Source organism: Erinaceus europaeus, chromosome 14 (assembly GCF_950295315.1).
Source record: "Erinaceus europaeus chromosome 14, mEriEur2.1, whole genome shotgun sequence".
NCBI classification, from domain to species: domain Eukaryota; kingdom Metazoa; phylum Chordata; class Mammalia; order Eulipotyphla; family Erinaceidae; genus Erinaceus; species Erinaceus europaeus.
The window spans coordinates 100,430,521-100,450,268 of NC_080175.1; the positions used below are offsets into that span (position 1 = coordinate 100,430,521).

General features: G+C 62.0%; 1 protein-coding gene across 1 annotated transcript in view; it reads right to left on the reverse strand.

Moving 5' to 3' along the window:
• Nucleotides 1-639: 639 nt before the first annotated feature.
• TNK2 (tyrosine kinase non receptor 2) overlaps nt 640-19,748 on the reverse strand; it is a 20,800-nt gene continuing 1,691 nt past the window's right edge. Inside the window, exons 2-6 of the mRNA XM_060172249.1 lie at nt 18,438-18,682; nt 2,630-3,849; nt 2,451-2,546; nt 2,186-2,313; nt 640-1,321 (exon numbers count right to left, since the gene is read on the reverse strand). Coding sequence (XP_060028232.1) covers nt 1,315-1,321; nt 2,186-2,313; nt 2,451-2,546; nt 2,630-3,849; nt 18,438-18,682 — 1,696 coding nt within the window. The 3' untranslated portion in view covers nt 640-1,314. The remainder of the gene's footprint in view (nt 1,322-2,185; nt 2,314-2,450; nt 2,547-2,629; nt 3,850-18,437; nt 18,683-19,748) is intronic.

A 19,748-nucleotide genomic window follows, 5' to 3' on the forward strand; every position in this document is an offset into this window, starting at 1 on the left:
GGTTTGTCAGGCACGAGCCCCAGTGATAACCCCGTTGGCAAAAACAAAGACGAAGCCAACAGCAAAGGCAGGCTCTGAGGGGCAGGTGCCTTTAATGCATGTACTTACAGTGCCACTTGAATTCTGAACCATGTGAAATACTATTCAAAAACAACAAAACTAAGGGGACCAGGAGGTGGTGCGCCTGGTCAAGCGCACATAGTACAAAGCGCAAGGACCCTCGCAAGGATCCCGGTTCAAGTCCCCGCTCCCCACCTGCAGGAGCGGTTGGTTCACAAGCCGTGAAGCAGGTCTGCAGGTGTCTGTCTTCCCTGCTCCTCTCAATTTCTCTGTCCTAGACAATAAAATGGAAAAAAGGCCTCCTTGTTAGCAAAGCACGCGGTGTCACTGTGGCTGGCTGAGTCGCTGGGTTCTCTCCGATAAGCTATGTCCCGTCTGGAAGCCCACAAAGCAGGAAGGTGGGTGGGGACAGGGAACCAGTTCTTGAGGGGACAGCATCCTGGCCCCCATGCCTGCACCTCCCCCATCACCCACAGGTGGTGCTGTGGGACCCGCTTCTGGTGTGGGCGCCCGTTCCGGGGTGAGGCCTCGTAGCCCAGGCAGCGGAGCTGGGGCAAAGAGCAGGCAGACGCCAGCAGCTACGATAAAATAGAGACTAGCTTTATTTCTCTGCGAGAAGCAGGTGTGGAGCGGGGACAGTAGCTTTGGCGACACAGGCTGGCGGGGTAACAGGCAGCAGCATGGGACGGGGAGCTGGGCCAGAAGCCCCCAATCTCCCTCCTGACCCCGGGGCCGAGGGCCCTGGGCCCAGCCAGATGGCACCCTGGCACCCTCGCCCTCCTCCTAAGTCCCTTCAGGCCGCTTCCAGGAACAAACTGCAAAGACCAGCCAAGACCCACGAGGCCACTGGTCAGCTTATCTGGTGCCCCAACTGCCCACCAGGGGCTCCCTGGAGAAGGGCCCAGACCTGGGGCTGGCCCGGGGGTGCCGGCCCACCCACACATTCTCCCTACCAGGCCAGGCCTTGTGTCCCCCGGCAGGGTGTTTGGGGGTACAGGGACACACGGCGGCCACAGGCCCTGCCAGAAGCTGGAGCAGACTCCGTGGGCCCTCACAGGCTCCTTCCCGCGCCCGCGCTGACTTGCAAGGGCAGCTCTGGGCCAGGAGGGGCAGGCGACACGGGGCTCCCGGGCCCTGCCTCCACGGCTTCGCCGGGTGCCAGAGCAGCAGGCCTGTGCAGGCCCCACCTGTCAGTACATCCGGCGGCCAAGCCGACGGGAATCCTTCGGAGCAGACACTCGGCTCTCCGGACACTCAGCGCCTGGGGGACAGAGCGAAGCAGAACGCCGGTTAGCTTATCTGTGTAGAGACAGAGAGAAACTGAGAAAGGGGAGATAGAGAGGGAGAGAAAGCAGCTCTGCTTCACCACTCGGGAAGCTTCACCCCTGCAGGTGGAAGCCGTGGGCTCGAACCCAGGTCCTTGTGCGCTGTGACATGTGTGCTCAACTGGGTGTACCGGCAACAGCCCCCAAAAGGCTGGCTCTCCATCCCGGGTTCTGGGGAGCTCAACTCTGCAGCCTCCCGGCCCCCGGGGCTTCCTGATGCTTCAGGCATGGCCAGTCACCACACGGGCTGCTGAGCCCCAGATTCAGGCGGGCGGCCTGTCACCGGGCACCAATGCCTGCACGTTCTCTAACAGACGCAGACACACGGCTCACAGGACAGTCCGTTTTCTTTTTTTTTTTTTTTTTTCCTCATGGGGCTCAGTGCCAGCACTATGCATCCACCCTCCTGGAGGCATTATTTTCCTTTTCTTATTCAATAGGACAGAGAGAGATGGAGGAGGAGGAGACAGAGAGGGAGAGAGACAGAGAGACACCCGCAGCCCTGCTTCATGGCTAGTGAAGCGTTCCCCCTGCAGGTGGGGAGCGGGGCTCGAACCTGAGTCCTTGCACTTAGTACTATGTCTGCTTAACTGCGCCACCTGGGCCCCCTAGTTTGTTTACTTACTTATTTAAAATATACTTTATTTGTTTTCATGAGAAGGATACAGAGAGAAATACGCAGAGACAGACCAGAGCCCTGCTCAGCTCTGGTTGATGGTAATGTTGGAGGTTGAACCGGGGACCTCAGAGCTAGGGGATGGCGGGTAGGACAGGGAGGTGGCAGCGTGGCGCTCACTCACTTGTGGTGGCCAGGGCCACAGGATCCCAGCAGGTGGCAGCCGGCCTGCTCCAGGTTCCAGTCAAACATCTCCAGCACCTTGAGGCACTCAGCCCGTGGCCGCAGACCCAGACCCAAGAGCTGCTCCACCTGGGGCACAGGAGAAGGGCGGAGGAGGGGGTGTGGGGGGCAAGGGCAGGCCGCTGGGGAGGGGGCGGGGAGAAGGGCGCGGGCAGACCTGGGGCTCAGGGCCAGAGGAGGGGTGTGGCGAGGGCAGGGCACGGTACCTTCAGGTACTGGGCAGCTCTCTGTACGCTCCAGCTGTGGCTCTGCAGGGCCGCCTGGCACTCCTCCGTGGTCACACCGTGCACCATGGCCTGCAGCTGGCACAGCCGCCCGCCAGCGGTCAGCACCCTCGGGCCCCCGTCCGCCCCCGCCCCACCCGGGAAGACGGCCCAGCACGCACCATCTGGATCTTATCCGCGGTCCGGCCGGCCTCAAACCCGTCTCCGGGAAAGCCCCTGTGGGCCGGCGGCCCGACGCCCGGGTTGCTGTTGTTGGTGGAGAAGTTGGCCTTGGGGTCAGGGGCGGCCTGGGGCATGGGTCGGACGGTGGCCGTGGGCGCCGGGGCACCGAGCGGGGGTGGCGTGAGGGGCAGGGGCTCCGAGTGGGCCTGGCTCTCATGCAGGAAGCGCCGGCAGTGCTCCAGGTAGGGCGGCCGCTCGGGCAGCAGGTAGTAGTGAGTGCTGCTGACCCGCTTGCCGTCCCGGACGATCGGCAGGATGCAGGGCCCGGCCCGGGGGCCCGGGGCCTGCGTCACCTGGGGCGTGGCATATTTGGGGTCCGAGGCAAAGCTCTGGGTGGTGGGCATGGGCTTCCCGGGGGAGCTGCCGGGGGGCACCGCCGGGCTGGGGGTCCTGGAGCCTTGTGGGGTCAGGGGCTCCCGGGGAGGCAGCTGAGGAGGGGAGGCAGGTCCAGGCCACCAATGATCTGCCTCCTCTTCGCCCGAGGGGGCCGGGGACCGTCCTTCCTGCGGGCGCGTGGGCCTGGGGGGGATGGGCACCCTGGGGGGCACCTGCGGCCCACTGTCGCCCGAGGGTGAGGGTCCCAGCTGCAGCATGCAGTCCCGCTGCAGGGCCTGGAAGATCTCGGCTGTGTGCGCAGAGCTGGGCGGCTGGCGGGGCCCCTGGGGTGGGAGGAAGAGGTTGTCCTCCAGGGGAGGCGGCCCGGTGGGCGCAGGGCCGTGGCGGCTCTCGGCCTGGCTGGGCCCCGGGGAGCCATTAATGGAGCACACCTCCAGGTCATCCTCGTCCTGGGCCACGTCGTCATAGGCAGGCGGTGGGGGCAGCGGGCGGGCGTCCCAGTCCACCACGGGCGTGGGGTGCAGCGGCCGGGGCAGTGCCCGCGTGGGGCTGTGTGGCGGCGTCTTGTCCAGCAGGGAACAGGCGTCCGTGGCCAGCTGTGCCAGGGAGGGCGCGTGGGGCCGCGGGGCCGGGAGCAGCGGCTCCTGGCTGAAGTCGATGAGTGTGAGCTCGGCCCCGGCACTGCCCGCCTTGGTGCCCGGCACCCAGGCGGACGGCTTGGGGAGCCAGAGCCCGCGGGGGAGGCCCGGCCTCCGCAGGCACAGCCGTTTAAGGTCACTGCTCAAAGAGCCTTGGTCCTCACTCACAGGGTTGTAGGCTGGTTCTGCCATGGAAGGAGAGAGGCCAGGGGAGGCAGGGTCAGGGCCCGGGGCAGGGGTGAGGGAGAAGGGGGACAGGGGCAGGGGCAGGGCCTGGGGGTGCAGAGCAGGGGGAAGGGGAAAGGGGGAAGAGAGAATGCAGGGGTGAGGGGGAAGAGGGCAGGGGCACAGCCTGGAGGTGCAGGGTAGGGGTGAGGGAGAAGAGGGGAGGCAGGGGAGGTATGGGAGAGTCCTGTCATTAAGGTTCGGGGGCGCCAGCAGGCTGGGCTAGCTTCGCAGCGGTAGGCAGAGACAGAGACTCGAACCTGAATAAAGAAATACAGCTTCCCGGCCCAGCCGTGTGTCTCCCAATCTCTGTCTCTGTCACCGCCGCGACGCTAGCCCGGCCTGCTGGTGCCTCCGAATTTTAACAACAAATGGCGCCCACGTGGACCTGACCTGCGCATCTCTCAGATAAGTGAAGACAATTTGGCTACCTATGCACTATGGCCTTCTCTTCTGCTTGTGAAGAGATCTCCAAAGGCCTCTGCCCTTTCTTCACGAGACTGTTTCGCTGTTTCTGGAACATTTATCTCTGGACCACTCTGTGGTTTCTGCCCAACGCCAGCCCGCAGGAGCCCAGCGCCAGCCCGCATGAGCCGGCTTTCCGCCGCGTGGCGCGGAGCATTGGGCGCCGGCTCCCTCCACGCTGCTCGGCCGACATGGCAGGGCAGCAGACATGGCAGAGCCGCGGCAGCCTATCCTGGCCGCTACCCCGTGGCACCTCGGCCCGCGCCTTCTGCATGGCTGGCCCGCCTGCCCTCGTGCTATGAAGTCTGGACAGATCCCAGACCACCCGGAGACCGCGGGCTCCCTGCCGAAACTGGGCCCCCTGGCCGAGATCCTCAGCTCGGGTCTGAAGGCAGACGAGCTAGAATACGCAGAGATTCGTCCAGAGATCGCAACCTGCAATTCCTAGAAGTGAAGCTGCCCAAGAGGCCACCGCTGGACAACACACTCCCCGAACGGCTAAGACAGTACAGATGTAAATTCGTGTTTAAAATGACATGTCTTCGTAACAAAGGTTTCTCTCCTTGTGTGTTAAAGACCATGTTTATGTGTGTGTTTAAAGTTTGGTAAACAGTAACTTTAAGGTTAAGAATGTAACTTTAAGGATATATTCTTACCAGACAAAGTTAAATGAAAAAGGTTTTCAATGTAATTCTCATGAAGATAAAATTAACTTACATTTAAAGTCTGAGGTAGAAATTCGTTAACAATCAATATATTTTAACTAAGTTGGTCTAAAAAAAAAAAACCTGCGCACACCTAGGGTGTGTCTCCATCTTGAATGGGTGTAGCAAAAGGTTAAATAGACTTGTTGATATGTAAAACTCTCGATTACCTTCTCTATTAGAAATGGTAGATCGCACAATGGCTATGCTAATTATTCTCATGCCTGAGGTTTCCTTTCCTTGATTCTTATGTTTACCTTTTCACATTCTATTGTTTAAACTTTAAACAACCTTAGAATCATACTAAAAAAGACTTCCAATTGTGACAGAGTTATCAATTGTGGTAAACTTCTAGAATTCCGATGGCTGACATTCCCCATTGAGACAGACGTACAACAATTCACCCCTTAGCAATTCTTCGGTGGACATCTGCTTTGGACTTCTATCAAACTCACTGGTTCACCTCGGACACTTGGCACAAAACTAGCGGCTTCCCCTTAAGCTGCTGGGTTTCTCAAACACTGACTGCAGCCATGCCTTGGGACTCCAGGCCTCACCCTCCCCCCATGCTAGAAAATGCCCGTCGAGGCAAGTACGCCCCCCAGAGGCAGGAAATGTTTTGTTTAAGCTGATAAAGTTTTGCCCATAGAGGCAAAAAATGGCCCCCTCAGGCCTTCCCTTGGCAGCACACTGGTTCTTGTTGCCCGCTTACATGTTTCTCCATGTTTGTGCCAGTTTCTTTTTTGAAAATGCCTGTACGATATAGGTTTCTGTTCACCCCACACCCCTGATACTGTGGTCATTTAGTTAAAAACAGAAGGGGGAATTGTTGCTATGTTTCATATTGGTTTGCTCCCCTTCCCCCCGACCTCTGAGGGAATTGGTTTGCCCCTTGCTAGTTTCACGCCCAGCATTCTCCCCGCCCCGTATGCTAAGGACGTTTAGAGTCCCAGCAGCAGTGGCGGAGGGAGAAGGATGGAGAAGCACATGGTGTGGTGATTTGCCTGTTCGTGAATAAAGATTAAACTGCAGCTTCTTAGCCCAGCCGAGTGTCCCCGAGTCTCTGTTTCTGTCTACTGCCGCAACGCTAGCCCGGCCTGCTGGAGCCTCCGAACTTTAACAACAGAGTGCAGGGGGAGGCAGGGCTAGGACCCCAGGATGCAGGGTGGGGGTGAGTGAGAAGTGGGGCAGGGGTGTTGGGAGAGCCCTGGGGGAGGCAGAGCTATGGTCCTGGTGGGCAGGGTGGGGGTGAGGGGTAGGGGGGCAAGGGTGTGTGGGAGAACCCAGGGGAGAGGCAGGGTGAGGGTCCTGGATGCAGGGTGGGGGTGAGGGAGCAGTGGGGCAGGGAGTGTGGAGGGCCCACGACAGGCAGGGCTGGGCCTGGGCGGCAGGAGGGGTTGGGTGTGTTGATAAGCCACCGGGAACCACCAGAATCAGGTCCAGACCTGCAATGGCCAGCTCCGCCAATGGCTCTCACTCCTCTCAGCCACCTGCATGTGGACACAGGTGCATGCGGCCCTGCCCTGTGTGCTGTCAGCTCAGTGTACCCAGGGGAGCCCTGTTCTGGGTGCTGTCAGCTCAGTGTGTACCCAGGGGAGTCCTGCTCTGGGTGCTGTCAGCTCAGTGTGTACCCAGGGGAGTCCTGCTCTGGGTGCTGTCAGCTCAGTGTACCCAGGGGAGCCCTGCTCTGGGTGCTGTCAGCTCAGTGTGTACCCAGGGGAGCCCTGTTCTGGGTGCTGTCAGCTCAGTGTGTATCAGGGGAGCCCTGCTCTGTGTGCTGTCAGCTCAGTGTGTACCCAGGGAGCCCTGCTCTGGGTGCTGTCAGCTCAGTGTGTACCCAGGGGAGTCCTGCTCTGGGTGCTGTCAGCTCAGTGTGTACCCAGGGGAGTCCTGCTCTGGGTGCTGTCAGCTCAGTGTACCCAGGGGAGTCCTGCTCTGGGTGCTGTCAGCTCAGTGTGTACCCAGGGGAGCCCTGCTCTGGCTGCTGTCAGCTCAGTGTGTACCCAGGGGAGCCCTGCTCTGGGTGCTGTCAGCTCAGTGTGTACCCAGGGGAGTCCTGCTCTGGGTGCTGTCAGCTCAGTGTGTACCCAGGGGAGTCCTGCTCTGGGTGCTGTCAGCTCAGTGTGTACCCAGGGGAGCCCTGCTCTGGCTGCTGTCAGCTCACTGTGTACCCAGGGAGCCCTGCTCTGGGTGCTGTCAGCTCAGTGTGTACCCAGGGAGCCCTGCTCTGGGTGCTGTCAGCTCAGTGTGTACCCAGGGGAGTCATGCTCTGGGTGCTGTCAGCTCAGTGTGTACCCAGGGGAGTCCTGCTCTGGGTGCTGTCAGCTCAGTGTGTACCCAGGGGAGCCCTGCTCTGGGTGCTGTCAGCTCAGTGTACCCAGGGAGCCCTGCTCTGGGTGCTGTCAGCTCAGTGTGTACCCAGGGGAGTCATGCTCTGGGTGCTGTCAGCTCAGTGTGTACCCAGGGGAGTCCTGCTCTGGGTGCTGTCAGCTCAGTGTGTACCCAGGGGAGTCCTGCTCTGGGTGCTGTCAGCTCAGTGTACCCAGGGGAGTCCTGCTCTGGGTGCTGTCAGCTCAGTGTACCCAGGGGAGCCCTGTTCTGGGTGCTGTCAGCTCAGTGTGTATCAGGGGAGCCCTGCTCTGTGTGCTGTCAGCTCAGTGTGTACCCAGGGAGCCCTGCTCTGGGTGCTGTCAGCTCAGTGTGTACCCAGGGGAGTCCTGCTCTGGGTGCTGTCAGCTCAGTGTGTACCCAGGGGAGTCCTGCTCTGGGTGCTGTCAGCTCAGTGTACCCAGGGGAGTCCTGCTCTGGGTGCTGTCAGCTCAGTGTGTACCCAGGGGAGCCCTGCTCTGGCTGCTGTCAGCTCAGTGTGTACCCAGGGGAGCCCTGCTCTGGGTGCTGTCAGCTCAGTGTGTACCCAGGGGAGTCCTGCTCTGGGTGCTGTCAGCTCAGTGTGTACCCAGGGGAGTCCTGCTCTGGGTGCTGTCAGCTCAGTGTGTACCCAGGGGAGCCCTGCTCTGGCTGCTGTCAGCTCACTGTGTACCCAGGGAGCCCTGCTCTGGGTGCTGTCAGCTCAGTGTGTACCCAGGGAGCCCTGCTCTGGGTGCTGTCAGCTCAGTGTGTACCCAGGGGAGTCATGCTCTGGGTGCTGTCAGCTCAGTGTGTACCCAGGGGAGTCCTGCTCTGGGTGCTGTCAGCTCAGTGTGTACCCAGGGGAGCCCTGCTCTGGGTGCTGTCAGCTCAGTGTACCCAGGGAGCCCTGCTCTGGGTGCTGTCAGCTCAGTGTGTACCCAGGGGAGTCATGCTCTGGGTGCTGTCAGCTCAGTGTGTACCCAGGGGAGTCCTGCTCTGGGTGCTGTCAGCTCAGTGTGTACCCAGGGGAGTCCTGCTCTGGGTGCTGTCAGCTCAGTGTACCCAGGGGTCATGCTCTGGGTGCTGTCAGCTCAGTGTGTACCCAGGGGAGTCCTGCTCTGGGTGCTGTCAGCTCAGTATGTACCCAGGGGAGTCCTGCTCTGGGTGCTGTCAGCTCAGTGTGTACCCAGGGGAGCCCTGCTCTGGCTGCTGTCCGCTCACTGTGTACCCAGGGAGCCCTGCTCTGGGTGCTGTCAGCTCAGTGTGTACCCAGGGAGCCCTGCTCTGGGTGCTGTCAGCTCAGTGTGTACCCAGGGGAGTCATGCTCTGGGTGCTGTCAGCTCAGTGTGTACCCAGGGGAGTCCTGCTCTGGGTGCTGTCAGCTCAGTGTGTACCCAGGGGAGTCCTGCTCTGGGTGCTGTCAGCTCAGTGTGTACCCAGGGGAGCCCTGCTCTGGCTGCTGTCCGCTCACTGTGTACCCAGGGAGCCCTGCTCTGGGTGCTGTCAGCTCAGTGTACCCAGGAGAGTCCTGCTCTGGGTGCTGTCAGCTCAGTGTGTACCCAAAAGAGTCCTGCTCTGGGTACTGTCCGCTCAGTGTGTACCCAGGGGAGCACTGCTCTGGGTGCTGTCAGCTCAGTGTACCCAGGGGAGCCCTGTTCTGGGTGCTGTCAGCTCAGTGTGTACCCAGGGAGCCCTGCTCTGGGTGCTGTCAGCTCAGTGTACCCAGGGGAGCCCTGCTCTGGGTGCTGTCAGCTCAGTGTGTACCCAGGGGAGTCCTGCTCTGGGTGCTGTCAGCTCAGTGTACCCAGGGGAGCCCTACTCTGGGTGCTGTCAGCTCAGTGTGTACCCAGGGGAGCCCTGTTCTGGGTGCTGTCAGCTCAGTGTGTATCAGGGGAGCCCTGCTCTGTGTGCTGTCAGCTCAGTGTGTACCCAGGGAGCCCTGCTCTGGGTGCTGTCAGCTCAGTGTGTACCCAGGGGAGTCCTGCTCTGGGTGCTGTCAGCTCAGTGTGTACCCAGGGGAGTCCTGCTCTGGGTGCTGTCAGCTCAGTGTACCCAGGGGAGTCCTGCTCTGGGTGCTGTCAGCTCAGTGTGTACCCAGGGGAGCCCTGCTCTGGCTGCTGTCAGCTCAGTGTGTACCCAGGGGAGCCCTGCTCTGGGTGCTGTCAGCTCAGTGTGTACCCAGGGGAGTCCTGCTCTGGGTGCTGTCAGCTCAGTGTGTACCCAGGGGAGTCCTGCTCTGGGTGCTGTCAGCTCAGTGTGTACCCAGGGGAGTCCTGCTCTGGGTGCTGTCAGCTCAGTATGTACCCAGGGGAGTCCTGCTCTGGGTGCTGTCAGCTCAGTGTGTACCCAGGGGAGCCCTGCTCTGGCTGCTGTCCGCTCACTGTGTACCCAGGGAGCCCTGCTCTGGGTGCTGTCAGCTCAGTGTGTACCCAGGGAGCCCTGCTCTGGGTGCTGTCAGCTCAGTGTGTAGCCAGGGGAGTCATGCTCTGGGTGCTGTCAGCTCAGTGTGTACCCAGGGGAGTCCTGCTCTGGGTGCTGTCAGCTCAGTGTGTACCCAGGGGAGTCCTGCTCTGGGTGCTGTCAGCTCAGTGTGTACCCAGGGGAGCCCTGCTCTGGCTGCTGTCCGCTCACTGTGTACCCAGGGAGCCCTGCTCTGGGTGCTGTCAGCTCAGTGTACCCAGGAGAGTCCTGCTCTGGGTGCTGTCAGCTCAGTGTGTACCCAAAAGAGTCCTGCTCTGGGTACTGTCCGCTCAGTGTGTACCCAGGGGAGCACTGCTCTGGGTGCTGTCAGCTCAGTGTACCCAGGGGAGCCCTGTTCTGGGTGCTGTCAGCTCAGTGTGTACCCAGGGAGCCCTGCTCTGGGTGCTGTCAGCTCAGTGTACCCAGGGGAGCCCTGCTCTGGGTGCTGTCAGCTCAGTGTGTACCCAGGGAGCCCTGCTCTGGGTGCTGTCAGCTCAGTGTGTATCAGGGGAGCCCTGCTCTGGGTGCTGTCAGCGCAGTGTACCCAGGGGAGCCCTGCTCTGGGTGCTGTCAGCTCAGTGTACCCAGGGGAGCCCTGTTCTGGGTGCTGTCAGCTCAGTGTGTATCAGGGGAGCCCTGCTCTGTGTGCTGTCAGCTCAGTGTACCCAGGGGAGTCCTGCTCTGGGTGCTGTCAGCTCAGTGTGTACCCAGGGGAGTCCTGCTCTGGGTGCTGTCAGCTCAGTGTACCCAGGGGAGTCCTGCTCTGGGTGCTGTCAGCTCAGTGTGTACCCAGGGGAGCCCTGCTCTGGCTGCTGTCAGCTCAGTGTACCCAGGGGAGTCCTGCTCTGGGTGCTGTCAGCTCAGTGTACCCAGGGGAGTCCTGCTCTGGGTGCTGTCAGCTCAGTGTGTACCCAGGGGAGTCCTGCTCTGGGTGCTGTCAGCTCAGTGTGTACCCAGGGGAGCCCTGCTCTGGCTGCTGTCAGCTCACTGTGTACCCAGGGAGCCCTGCTCTGGGTGCTGTCAGCTCAGTGTGTACCCAGGGAGCCCTGCTCTGGGTGCTGTCAGCTCAGTGTGTACCCAGGGGAGTCATGCTCTGGGTGCTGTCAGCTCAGTGTGTACCCAGGGGAGTCCTGCTCTGGGTGCTGTCAGCTCAGTGTGTACCCAGGGGAGCCCTGCTCTGGGTGCTGTCAGCTCAGTGTACCCAGGGAGCCCTGCTCTGGGTGCTGTCAGCTCAGTGTGTACCCAGGGGAGTCATGCTCTGGGTGCTGTCAGCTCAGTGTGTACCTAGGGGAGTCCTGCTCTGGGTGCTGTCAGCTCAGTGTGTACCCAGGGGAGTCCTGCTCTGGGTGCTGTCAGCTCAGTGTACCCAGGGGAGTCATGCTCTGGGTGCTGTCAGCTCAGTGTGTACCCAGGGGAGTCCTGCTCTGGGTGCTGTCAGCTCAGTATGTACCCAGGGGAGTCCTGCTCTGGGTGCTGTCAGCTCAGTGTGTACCCAGGGGAGCCCTACTCTGGCTGCTGTCCGCTCACTGTGTACCCAGGGAGCCCTGCTCTGGGTGCTGTCAGCTCAGTGTGTACCCAGGGAGCCCTGCTCTGGGTGCTGTCAGCTCAGTGTGTACCCAGGGGAGTCATGCTCTGGGTGCTGTCAGCTCAGTGTGTACCCAGGGGAGCCCTGCTCTGGCTGCTGTCCGCTCACTGTGTACCCAGGGAGCCCTGCTCTGGGTGCTGTCAGCTCAGTGTGTACCCAGGGAGCCCTGCTCTGGATGCTGTCAGCTCAGTGTGTACCCAGGGGAGTCATGCTCTGGGTGCTGTCAGCTCAGTGTGTACCCAGGGGAGTCCTGCTCTGGGTGCTGTCAGCTCAGTGTGTACCCAGGGGAGCCCTGCTCTGGCTGCTGTCCGCTCACTGTGTACCCAGGGAGCCCTGCTCTGGGTGCTGTCAGCTCAGTGTGTACCCAGGGAGCCCTGCTCTGGGTGCTGTCAGCTCAGTGTACCCAGGAGAGTCCTGCTCTGGGTGCTGTCAGCTCAGTGTGTACCCAAAAGAGTCCTGCTCTGGGTACTGTCCGCTCAGTGTGTACCCAGGGGAGCCCTGCTCTGGGTGCTGTCAGCTCAGTGTACCCAGGGGAGCCCTGTTCTGGGTGTTGTCAGCTCAGTGTGTACCCAGGGAGCCCTGCTCTGGGTGCTGTCAGCTCAGTGTACCCAGGGGAGCCCTGCTCTGGGTGCTGTCAGCTCAGTGTGTACCCAGGGAGCCCTGCTCTGGGTGCTGTCAGCTCAGTGTGTATCAGGGGAGCCCTGCTCTGGGTGCTGTCAGCTCAGTGTACCCAGGGGAGCCCTGCTCTGGGTGCTGTCAGCTCAGTGTACCCAGGGGAGTCCTGCTCTGGGTGCTGTCAGCTCAGTGTGTACCCAAAAGAGTCCTGCTCTGGGTACTGTCCGCTCAGTGTGTACCCAGGGGAGCCCTGCTCTGGGTGCTGTCAGCTCAGTGTGTACCCAGGGGAGCCTGCTCTGGGTACTGTCAGCTCAGTGTACCCAGGAGCCCTTCTCTGGATGCTGTCAGCTCAGTGTGTATCAGGGGAGCCCTGCTCTGGGTGCTGTCAGCTCAGTGTACCCAGGGAGCCCTGCTCTGGGTGCTGTCCGCTCACTGTGTACCCAGGGGAGCCTGCTCTGGGTACTGTCAGCTCAGTGTACCCAGGAGCCCTTCTCTGGATGCTGTCAGCTCAGTGTGTATCAGGGGAGCCCTGCTCTGGGTGCTGTCAGCTCAGTGTGTATCAGGGGAGACCTGCTCTGGGTGCTGTCAGCTCAGTGTACCCAGGGATTCCTGCTCTGGGTGCTGTCAGCTCAGTGTGTACCCAGGGAGCCCTGCTCTGGGTGCTGTCAGCTCAATGTACCCAGGGAGCCCTGCTCTGGGTGCTGTCAGCTCAGTGTGTACCCAGGGAGCCCTGCTCTGGGTGCTGTCAGCTTAGTGTACCCAGGGGAGCCCTGCTCTGGGTGCTGTCAGCTCAGTGTGTACCCAGGGAGCCCTGCTCTGGGTGCTGTCATCTCAGTGTACCCAGGGAGCCTTGCTCGGGTGCTGTCCGCTCACTGTGTACCCAGGGAGCCCTGCTCTGGGTGCTGTCCGCTCACTGTGTACCCAGGGAGCCCTGCTCTGGGTGCTGTCAGCTCAGTGTACCCAGGGAGCCTTGCTCGGGTGCTGTCCGCTCACTGTGTACCCAGGGAGCCCTGCTCTGGGTGCTGTCCGCTCACTGTGTACCCAGGGAGCCCTGCTCTGGGTGCTGTCAGCTCAGTGTGTACCCAGGGAGCCCTGCTCTGGGTGCTGTCAGCTCAGTGTGTATCAGGGGAGCCCTGCTCTGGGTGCTGTCAGCTCAGTGTGTACCCAGGGAGCCCTGCTCTAGGTGCTGTCAGCTCAGTTTACTCAGGGAGCCCTGCTCTGGGTGCTGTCAGCTCAGTGTGTATCAGGGGAGCCCTGCTCTGGGTGCTGTCAGCTCAGTGTGTACCCAGGGGAGCCCTGCTCTGGGTACTGTCCGCTCAGTGTGTACCCAGGGAGCCCTGCTCTGGGTGCTGTCTGCTCAGTGTGTACCCAGGGAGCCCTGCTCTGGGTGCTGTCAGCTCAGTGTGTACCCAGGGAGCCGTGCTCTGGGTGCTGTCCGCTCAGTGTACCCAGGGAGCCCTGCTCTGGGTGCTGTCCGCTCAGTGTATCCAGGGGAGTCCTGCTCTGGGTGCTGTCAGCTCAGTGTACCCAGGGGAGCCCTGCTATGGGTGCTGTCAGCTCAGTGTATACCCAGGGGAGCCCTGCTCTGGGTGCTGTCAGCTAAGTGTGTACCCAGGGAGCCCTGCTCTGGGTGCTGTCAGCTCAGTGTGTACCCAGGGAGCCCTGCTCTGGGTGCTGTCAGCTCAGTGTACCCAGGAGAGTCCTGCTCTGGGTGCTGTCAGCTCAGTGTGTACCCAAAAGAGTCCTGCTCTGGGTGCTGTCAGCTCAGTGTGTACCCAGGGAGCCGTGCTCTGGGTGCTGTCCGCTCAGTGTACCCAGGGAGCCCTGCTCTGGGTGCTGTCCGCTCAGTGTATCCAGGGGAGTCCTGCTCTGGGTGCTGTCAGCTCAGTGTACCCAGGGGAGCCCTGCTATGGGTGCTGTCAGCTCAGTGTATACCCAGGGGAGCCCTGCTCTGGGTGCTGTCAGCTAAGTGTGTACCCAGGGAGCCCTGCTCTGGGTGCTGTCAGCTCAGTGTGTACCCAGGGAGCCCTGCTCTGGGTGCTGTCAGCTCAGTGTACCCAGGGGAGCCCTGCTCTGGGTGCTGTCAACTCAGTGTGTACCCAATAGAGTCCTGCTCTGGGTACTGTCCGCTCAGTGTGTACCCAGGGGAGCCCTGCTCTGGGTGCTGTCAGCTCAATGTACCCAGGGAGCCCTGCTCTGGGTGCTGTCAGCTCAGTGTGTACCCAGGGAGCCCTGCTCTGGGTGCTGTCAGCTTAGTGTACCCAGGGGAGCCCTGCTCTGGGTGCTGTCAGCTCAGTGTGTACCCAGGGGAGTCCTGCTCTGGGTGCTGTCAGCTCAGTGTACCCAGGGAGCCCTGCTCTGGGTGCTGTCAGCTCAGTGTGTACCCAGGGGAGTCCTGCTCTGGGTGCTGTCAGCTCAGTGTACCCAGGGAGCCCTGCTCTGGGTACTGTCAGCTCAGTGTACCCAGGGGAGCCCTGCTCTGGGTGCTGTCAGCTCAGTGTGTACCCAGGGGAGTCCTGCTCTGGGTGCTGTCAGCTCAGTGTGTACCCAGGGGAGTCCTGCTCTGGGTGCTGTCAGCTCAGTGTGTACCCAGGGGAGCCCTGCTCTGGCTGCTGTCCGCTCACTGTGTACCCAGGGAGCCCTGCTCTGGGTGCTGTCAGCTCAGTGTGTACCCAGGGAGCCCTGCTCTGGGTGCTGTCAGCTCAGTGTACCCAGGAGAGTCCTGCTCTGGGTGCTGTCAGCTCAGTGTGTACCCAAAAGAGTCCTGCTCTGGATACTGTCCGCTCAGTGTGTACCCAGGGGAGCCCTGCTCTGGGTGCTGTCAGCTCAGTGTGTACCCAGGGGAGCCCTGTTCTGGGTGCTGTCAGCTCAGTGTGTACCCAGGGAGCCCTGCTCTGGGTGCTGTCAGCTCAGTGTACCCAGGGGAGCCCTGCTCTGGGTGCTGTCAGCTCAGTGTGTACCCAGGGAGCCCTGCTCTGGGTGCTGTCAGCTCAGTGTGTATCAGGGGAGCCCTGCTCTGGGTGCTGTCAGCTCAGTGTACCCAGGGGAGCCCTGCTCTGGGTGCTGTCAGCTCAGTGTACCCAGGGGAGTCCTGCTCTGGGTGCTGTCAGCTCAGTGTGTACCCAAAAGAGTCCTGCTCTGGGTACTGTCCGCTCAGTGTGTACCCAGGGGAGCCCTGCTCTGGGTGCTGTCAGCTCAGTGTACCCAGGGAGCCCTGCTCTGGGTGCTGTCCGCTCACTGTGTACCCAGGTGAGCCTGCTCTGGGTACTGTCAGCTCAGTGTGTACCCAGGGGAGTCCTGCTCTGGGTGCTGTCAGCTCAGTGTGTACCCAGGGGAGTCCTGCTCTGGGTGCTGTCATCTCAGTGTGTACCCAGGGGAGTCCTGCTCTGGGTGCTGTCAGCTCAGTGTGTACCCAGGGAGCCCTGCTCTGGGTGCTGTCATCTCAGTGTACCCAGGGAGCCTTGCTCGGGTGCTGTCCGCTCACTGTGTACCCAGGGAGCCCTGCTCTGGGTGCTGTCCGCTCACTGTGTACCCAGGGAGCCCTGCTCTGGGTGCTGTCAGCTCAGTGTACCCAGGGAGCCTTGCTCGGGTGCTGTCCGCTCACTGTGTACCCAGGGAGCCCTGCTCTGGGTGCTGTCCGCTCACTGTGTACCCAGGGAGCCCTGCTCTGGGTGCTGTCAGCTCAGTGTGTACCCAGGGAGCCCTGCTCTGGGTGCTGTCAGCTCAGTGTGTATCAGGGGAGCCCTGCTCTGGGTGCTGTCAGCTCAGTGTGTATCAGGGGAGCCCTGCTCTGGGTGCTGTCAGCTCAGTGTGTATCAGGGGAGCCCTGCTCTGGGTGCTGTCAGCTCAGTGTACCCAGGGAGCCCTGCTCTGGGTGCTGTCAGCTCAGTGTGTATCAGGGGAGCCCTGCTCTGGGTGCTGTCAGCTCAGTGTGTATCAGGGGAGCCCTGCTCTGGGTGCTGTCAGCTCAGTGTACCCAGGGAGCCCTGCTCTGGGTGCTGTCAGCTCAGTGTACCCAGGGAGCCCTGCTCTGGGTGCTGTCAGCTCAGTGTGTACCCAGGGAGCCCTGCTCTGGGTGCTGTCCGCTCACTGTGTACCCAGGGAGCCCTGCTCTGGGTGCTGTCAGCTCAGTGTGTACCCAGGGAGCCCTGCTCTGGGTGCTGTCCGCTCACTGTGTACCCAGGGAGCCCTGCTCTGGGTGCTGTCAGCTCAGTGTACCCAGGGAGCCTTGCTCGGGTGCTGTCCGCTCACTGTGTACCCAGGGAGCCCTGCTCTGGGTGCTGTCAGCTCAGTGTGTACCCAGGGAGCCCTGCTCTGGGTGCTGTCAGCTCAGTGTACCCAGGGAGCCCTGCTCTGGGTGCTGTCAGCTCAGTGTACCCAGGGGAGCCCTGCTCTGGGTGCTGTCAGCTCAGTGTGTACCCAGGGGAGCCCTGCTCTGGGTGCTGTGAGCTCAGTGTACCCAGGGGAGCCCTGCTCTGGGTGCTGTCCGCTCACTGTGTACCCAGGGAGCCCTGCTCTGGGTGCTGTCAGCTCAGTGTACCCAGGGAGCCTTGCTCGGGTGCTGTCCGCTCACTGTGTACCCAGGGAGCCCTGCTCTGGGTGCTGTCCGCTCACTGTGTACCCAGGGAGCCCTGCTCTGGGTGCTGTCAGCTCAGTGTGTACCCAGGGAGCCCTGCTCTGGGTGCTGTCAGCTCAGTGTGTATCAGGGGAGCCCTGCTCTGGGTGCTGTCAGCTCAGTGTGTATCAGGGGAGCCCTGCTCTGGGTGCTGTCAGCTCAGTGTGTATCAGGGGAGCCCTGCTCTGGGTGCTGTCAGCTCAGTGTACCCAGGGAGCCCTGCTCTGGGTGCTGTCAGCTCAGTGTGTATCAGGGGAGCCCTGCTCTGGGTGCTGTCAGCTCAGTGTGTATCAGGGGAGCCCTGCTCTGGGTGCTGTCAGCTCAGTGTACCCAGGGAGCCCTGCTCTGGGTGCTGTCAGCTCAGTGTACCCAGGGAGCCCTGCTCTGGGTGCTGTCAGCTCAGTGTGTACCCAGGGAGCCCTGCTCTGGGTGCTGTCCGCTCACTGTGTACCCAGGGAGCCCTGCTCTGGGTGCTGTCAGCTCAGTGTGTACCCAGGGAGCCCTGCTCTGGGTGCTGTCCGCTCACTGTGTACCCAGGGAGCCCTGCTCTGGGTGCTGTCAGCTCAGTGTACCCAGGGAGCCTTGCTCGGGTGCTGTCCGCTCACTGTGTACCCAGGGAGCCCTGCTCTGGGTGCTGTCAGCTCAGTGTGTACCCAGGGAGCCCTGCTCTGGGTGCTGTCAGCTCAGTGTACCCAGGGAGCCCTGCTCTGGGTGCTGTCAGCTCAGTGTACCCAGGGGAGCCCTGCTCTGGGTGCTGTCAGCTCAGTGTGTACCCAGGGGAGCCCTGCTCTGGGTGCTGTGAGCTCAGTGTACCCAGGGGAGCCCTGCACTGGGTGCTGTCAGCTCAGTGTGTACCCAGGGAGCCCTGCTCTGGGTGCTGTCAGCTCAGTGTGTACCCAGGGGAGCCCTGCTCTGGGTGCTGTCAGCTCAGTGTACCCAGGGGAGCCCTGTTCTGGGTGCTGTCAGCTCAGTGTGTACCCAGGGAGCCCTGCTCTGGGTGCTGTCAGCTCAGTGTACCCAGGGGAGCCCTGCTCTGGGTGCTGTCAGCTCAGTGTACCCAGGGGAGCCCTGCACTGGGTGCTGTCAGCTCAGTGTGTACCCAGGGGAGCCCTGCTCTGGGTGCTGTCAGCTCAGTGTGTACCCAGGGAGCCCTGCTCTGGGTGCTGTCAGCTCAGTGTGTACCCAGGGGAGCCCTGCACTGGGTGCTGTCAGCTCAGTGTGTACCCAGGGAGCCCTGCTCTGGGTGCTGTCAGCTCAGTGTGTACCCAGGGGAGTCCTGCTCTGGGTGCTGTCAGCTCAGTGTACCCAGGGGAGTCCTGCTCTGGGTGCTGTCAGCTCAGTGTGTACCCAGGGGAGCCCTGCTCTGGGTGCTGTCAGCTCAGTGTGTACCCAGGGGAGTCCTGCTCTGGGTGCTGTCAGCTCAGTGTGTACCCAGGGAGCCCTGCTCTGGGTGCTGTCCGCTCAGTGTACCCAGGGGAGTCTGTCTCCGCCTCTGCCCACGCCCAACAGCTCCAGATGCCCTCGGCAACACCAGTCCCCTTTTCTGGGACTTCTGGGCCCTGGCAGATGCTCTTAGTCCCGGGGAGGTAGGAGTTGCCCCTCACGGGGGAGCAGGAACCTCTCACCACTCTGGGCCGGGCTCTCAGGGCAGGAGAGGCCGCCAGGGCCCCAGAAAGCTCACAGCGCACACCAGCCTCCCTTCTGCCCGCAGAGGAGGGAGCAGAGGACGGGCCGAGGGCAGAGCGGCCCACTTACTCTGAGTGAAGATGCTGGGCTGAGGCGGGCGAGGCGGAGGTTCCTCTGTGAGAAAGGCCGTGCGGAGCGAAGGATGGGAGGGGAGGGGAGAGGAGAGAGGAGAGGGAAAGAGAGGGGAGAGAAGGGAGGATAGTGGAAACAAGAGTGGAGAGGAGAGAGAAGAGGGGAGAGAAGAGGGCAAGAGAGGAGAAGAACAGGGGAAGAGAGGAAGAGGGGAGAGGAGAGAGAAGAAGGGAAGAGTAAGAGAGGGGAGAGAAGAGGAGAGAGAGGAGGAAAGGAGGGGATAGACAGCATGGTGGACAGAGTGCAGGGACAGACAGAAAGGGGGAGGACAAAGAGAGGGAGAGAGGGGAGAGTGGGACAGAGCAGGGAGAGTGTGGGAGGGAGGAGGAAATAAAAGAGGAGAGTAGAGAGGGAGAGACGGGGGAGAGAGAGGGAGAGACGGGGAGAGAGAGGGAGAGACGGGGAGAGAGAGGGAGAGAGAGGGAGAGACGGGGAGAGAGAGGGAGAGACGAGGGGAGAGCGGGGAGAGAGAGGGAGAGACGGGGAGAGAGAGGGAGAGACGGGGAGAGAGAGGGAGAGACGGGGAGAGAGAGGGAGAGACGGGGAGAGAGAGGGAGAGACGGGGAGAGAGAGGGAGAGACGGGGAGAGACGGGGAGAGAGAGGGAGAGACGGGGAGAGACGGGGAGAGACGGGGAGAGAGAGGGAGAGACGGGGAGAGAGAGGGAGAGACGGGGAGAGACGGGGAGAGAGGGAGAGACGGGGAGACGGGGAGAGACGGGGAGAGACGGGGAGAGACGGGGAGACGGGGAGAGAGAGGGAAGAGACGGGGAGAGAGAGAGGGAGAGACGGGGGAGAGAGAGGGAGAGACGGGAGAGACGGGGAGAGAGAGGGAGAGAGAGGGAGAGACGGGGAGAGACGGGGAGAGACGGGAGAGAGAGGGAGAGAGACGGGGAGAGACGGGAGAGACGGGGAGAGACGGGGAGAGACGGGGAGAGAGAGGGAGAGACGGGGAGAGACGGGGAGAGAGAGGGAGAGACGGGACAGAGAGGAGAGACGGGGAGAGAGAGGGAGAGACGGGGAGAGACGGGGAGAGACGGGGAGAGACGGGGAGAGACGGGGAGAGAGAGGAAGAGACGGGGAGAGAGAGAGGGAGAGACGGGGAGAGACGGGGAGAGAGACGGGGAGAGACGGGGAGAGACGGGAGAGACGGGGAGAGACGGGGAGAGACGGGGAGAGACGGGGAGAGACGGGGAGAGAGAGGAAGAGACGGGGAGAGAGAGAGGGAGAGACGGGGGGAGAGACGGGGA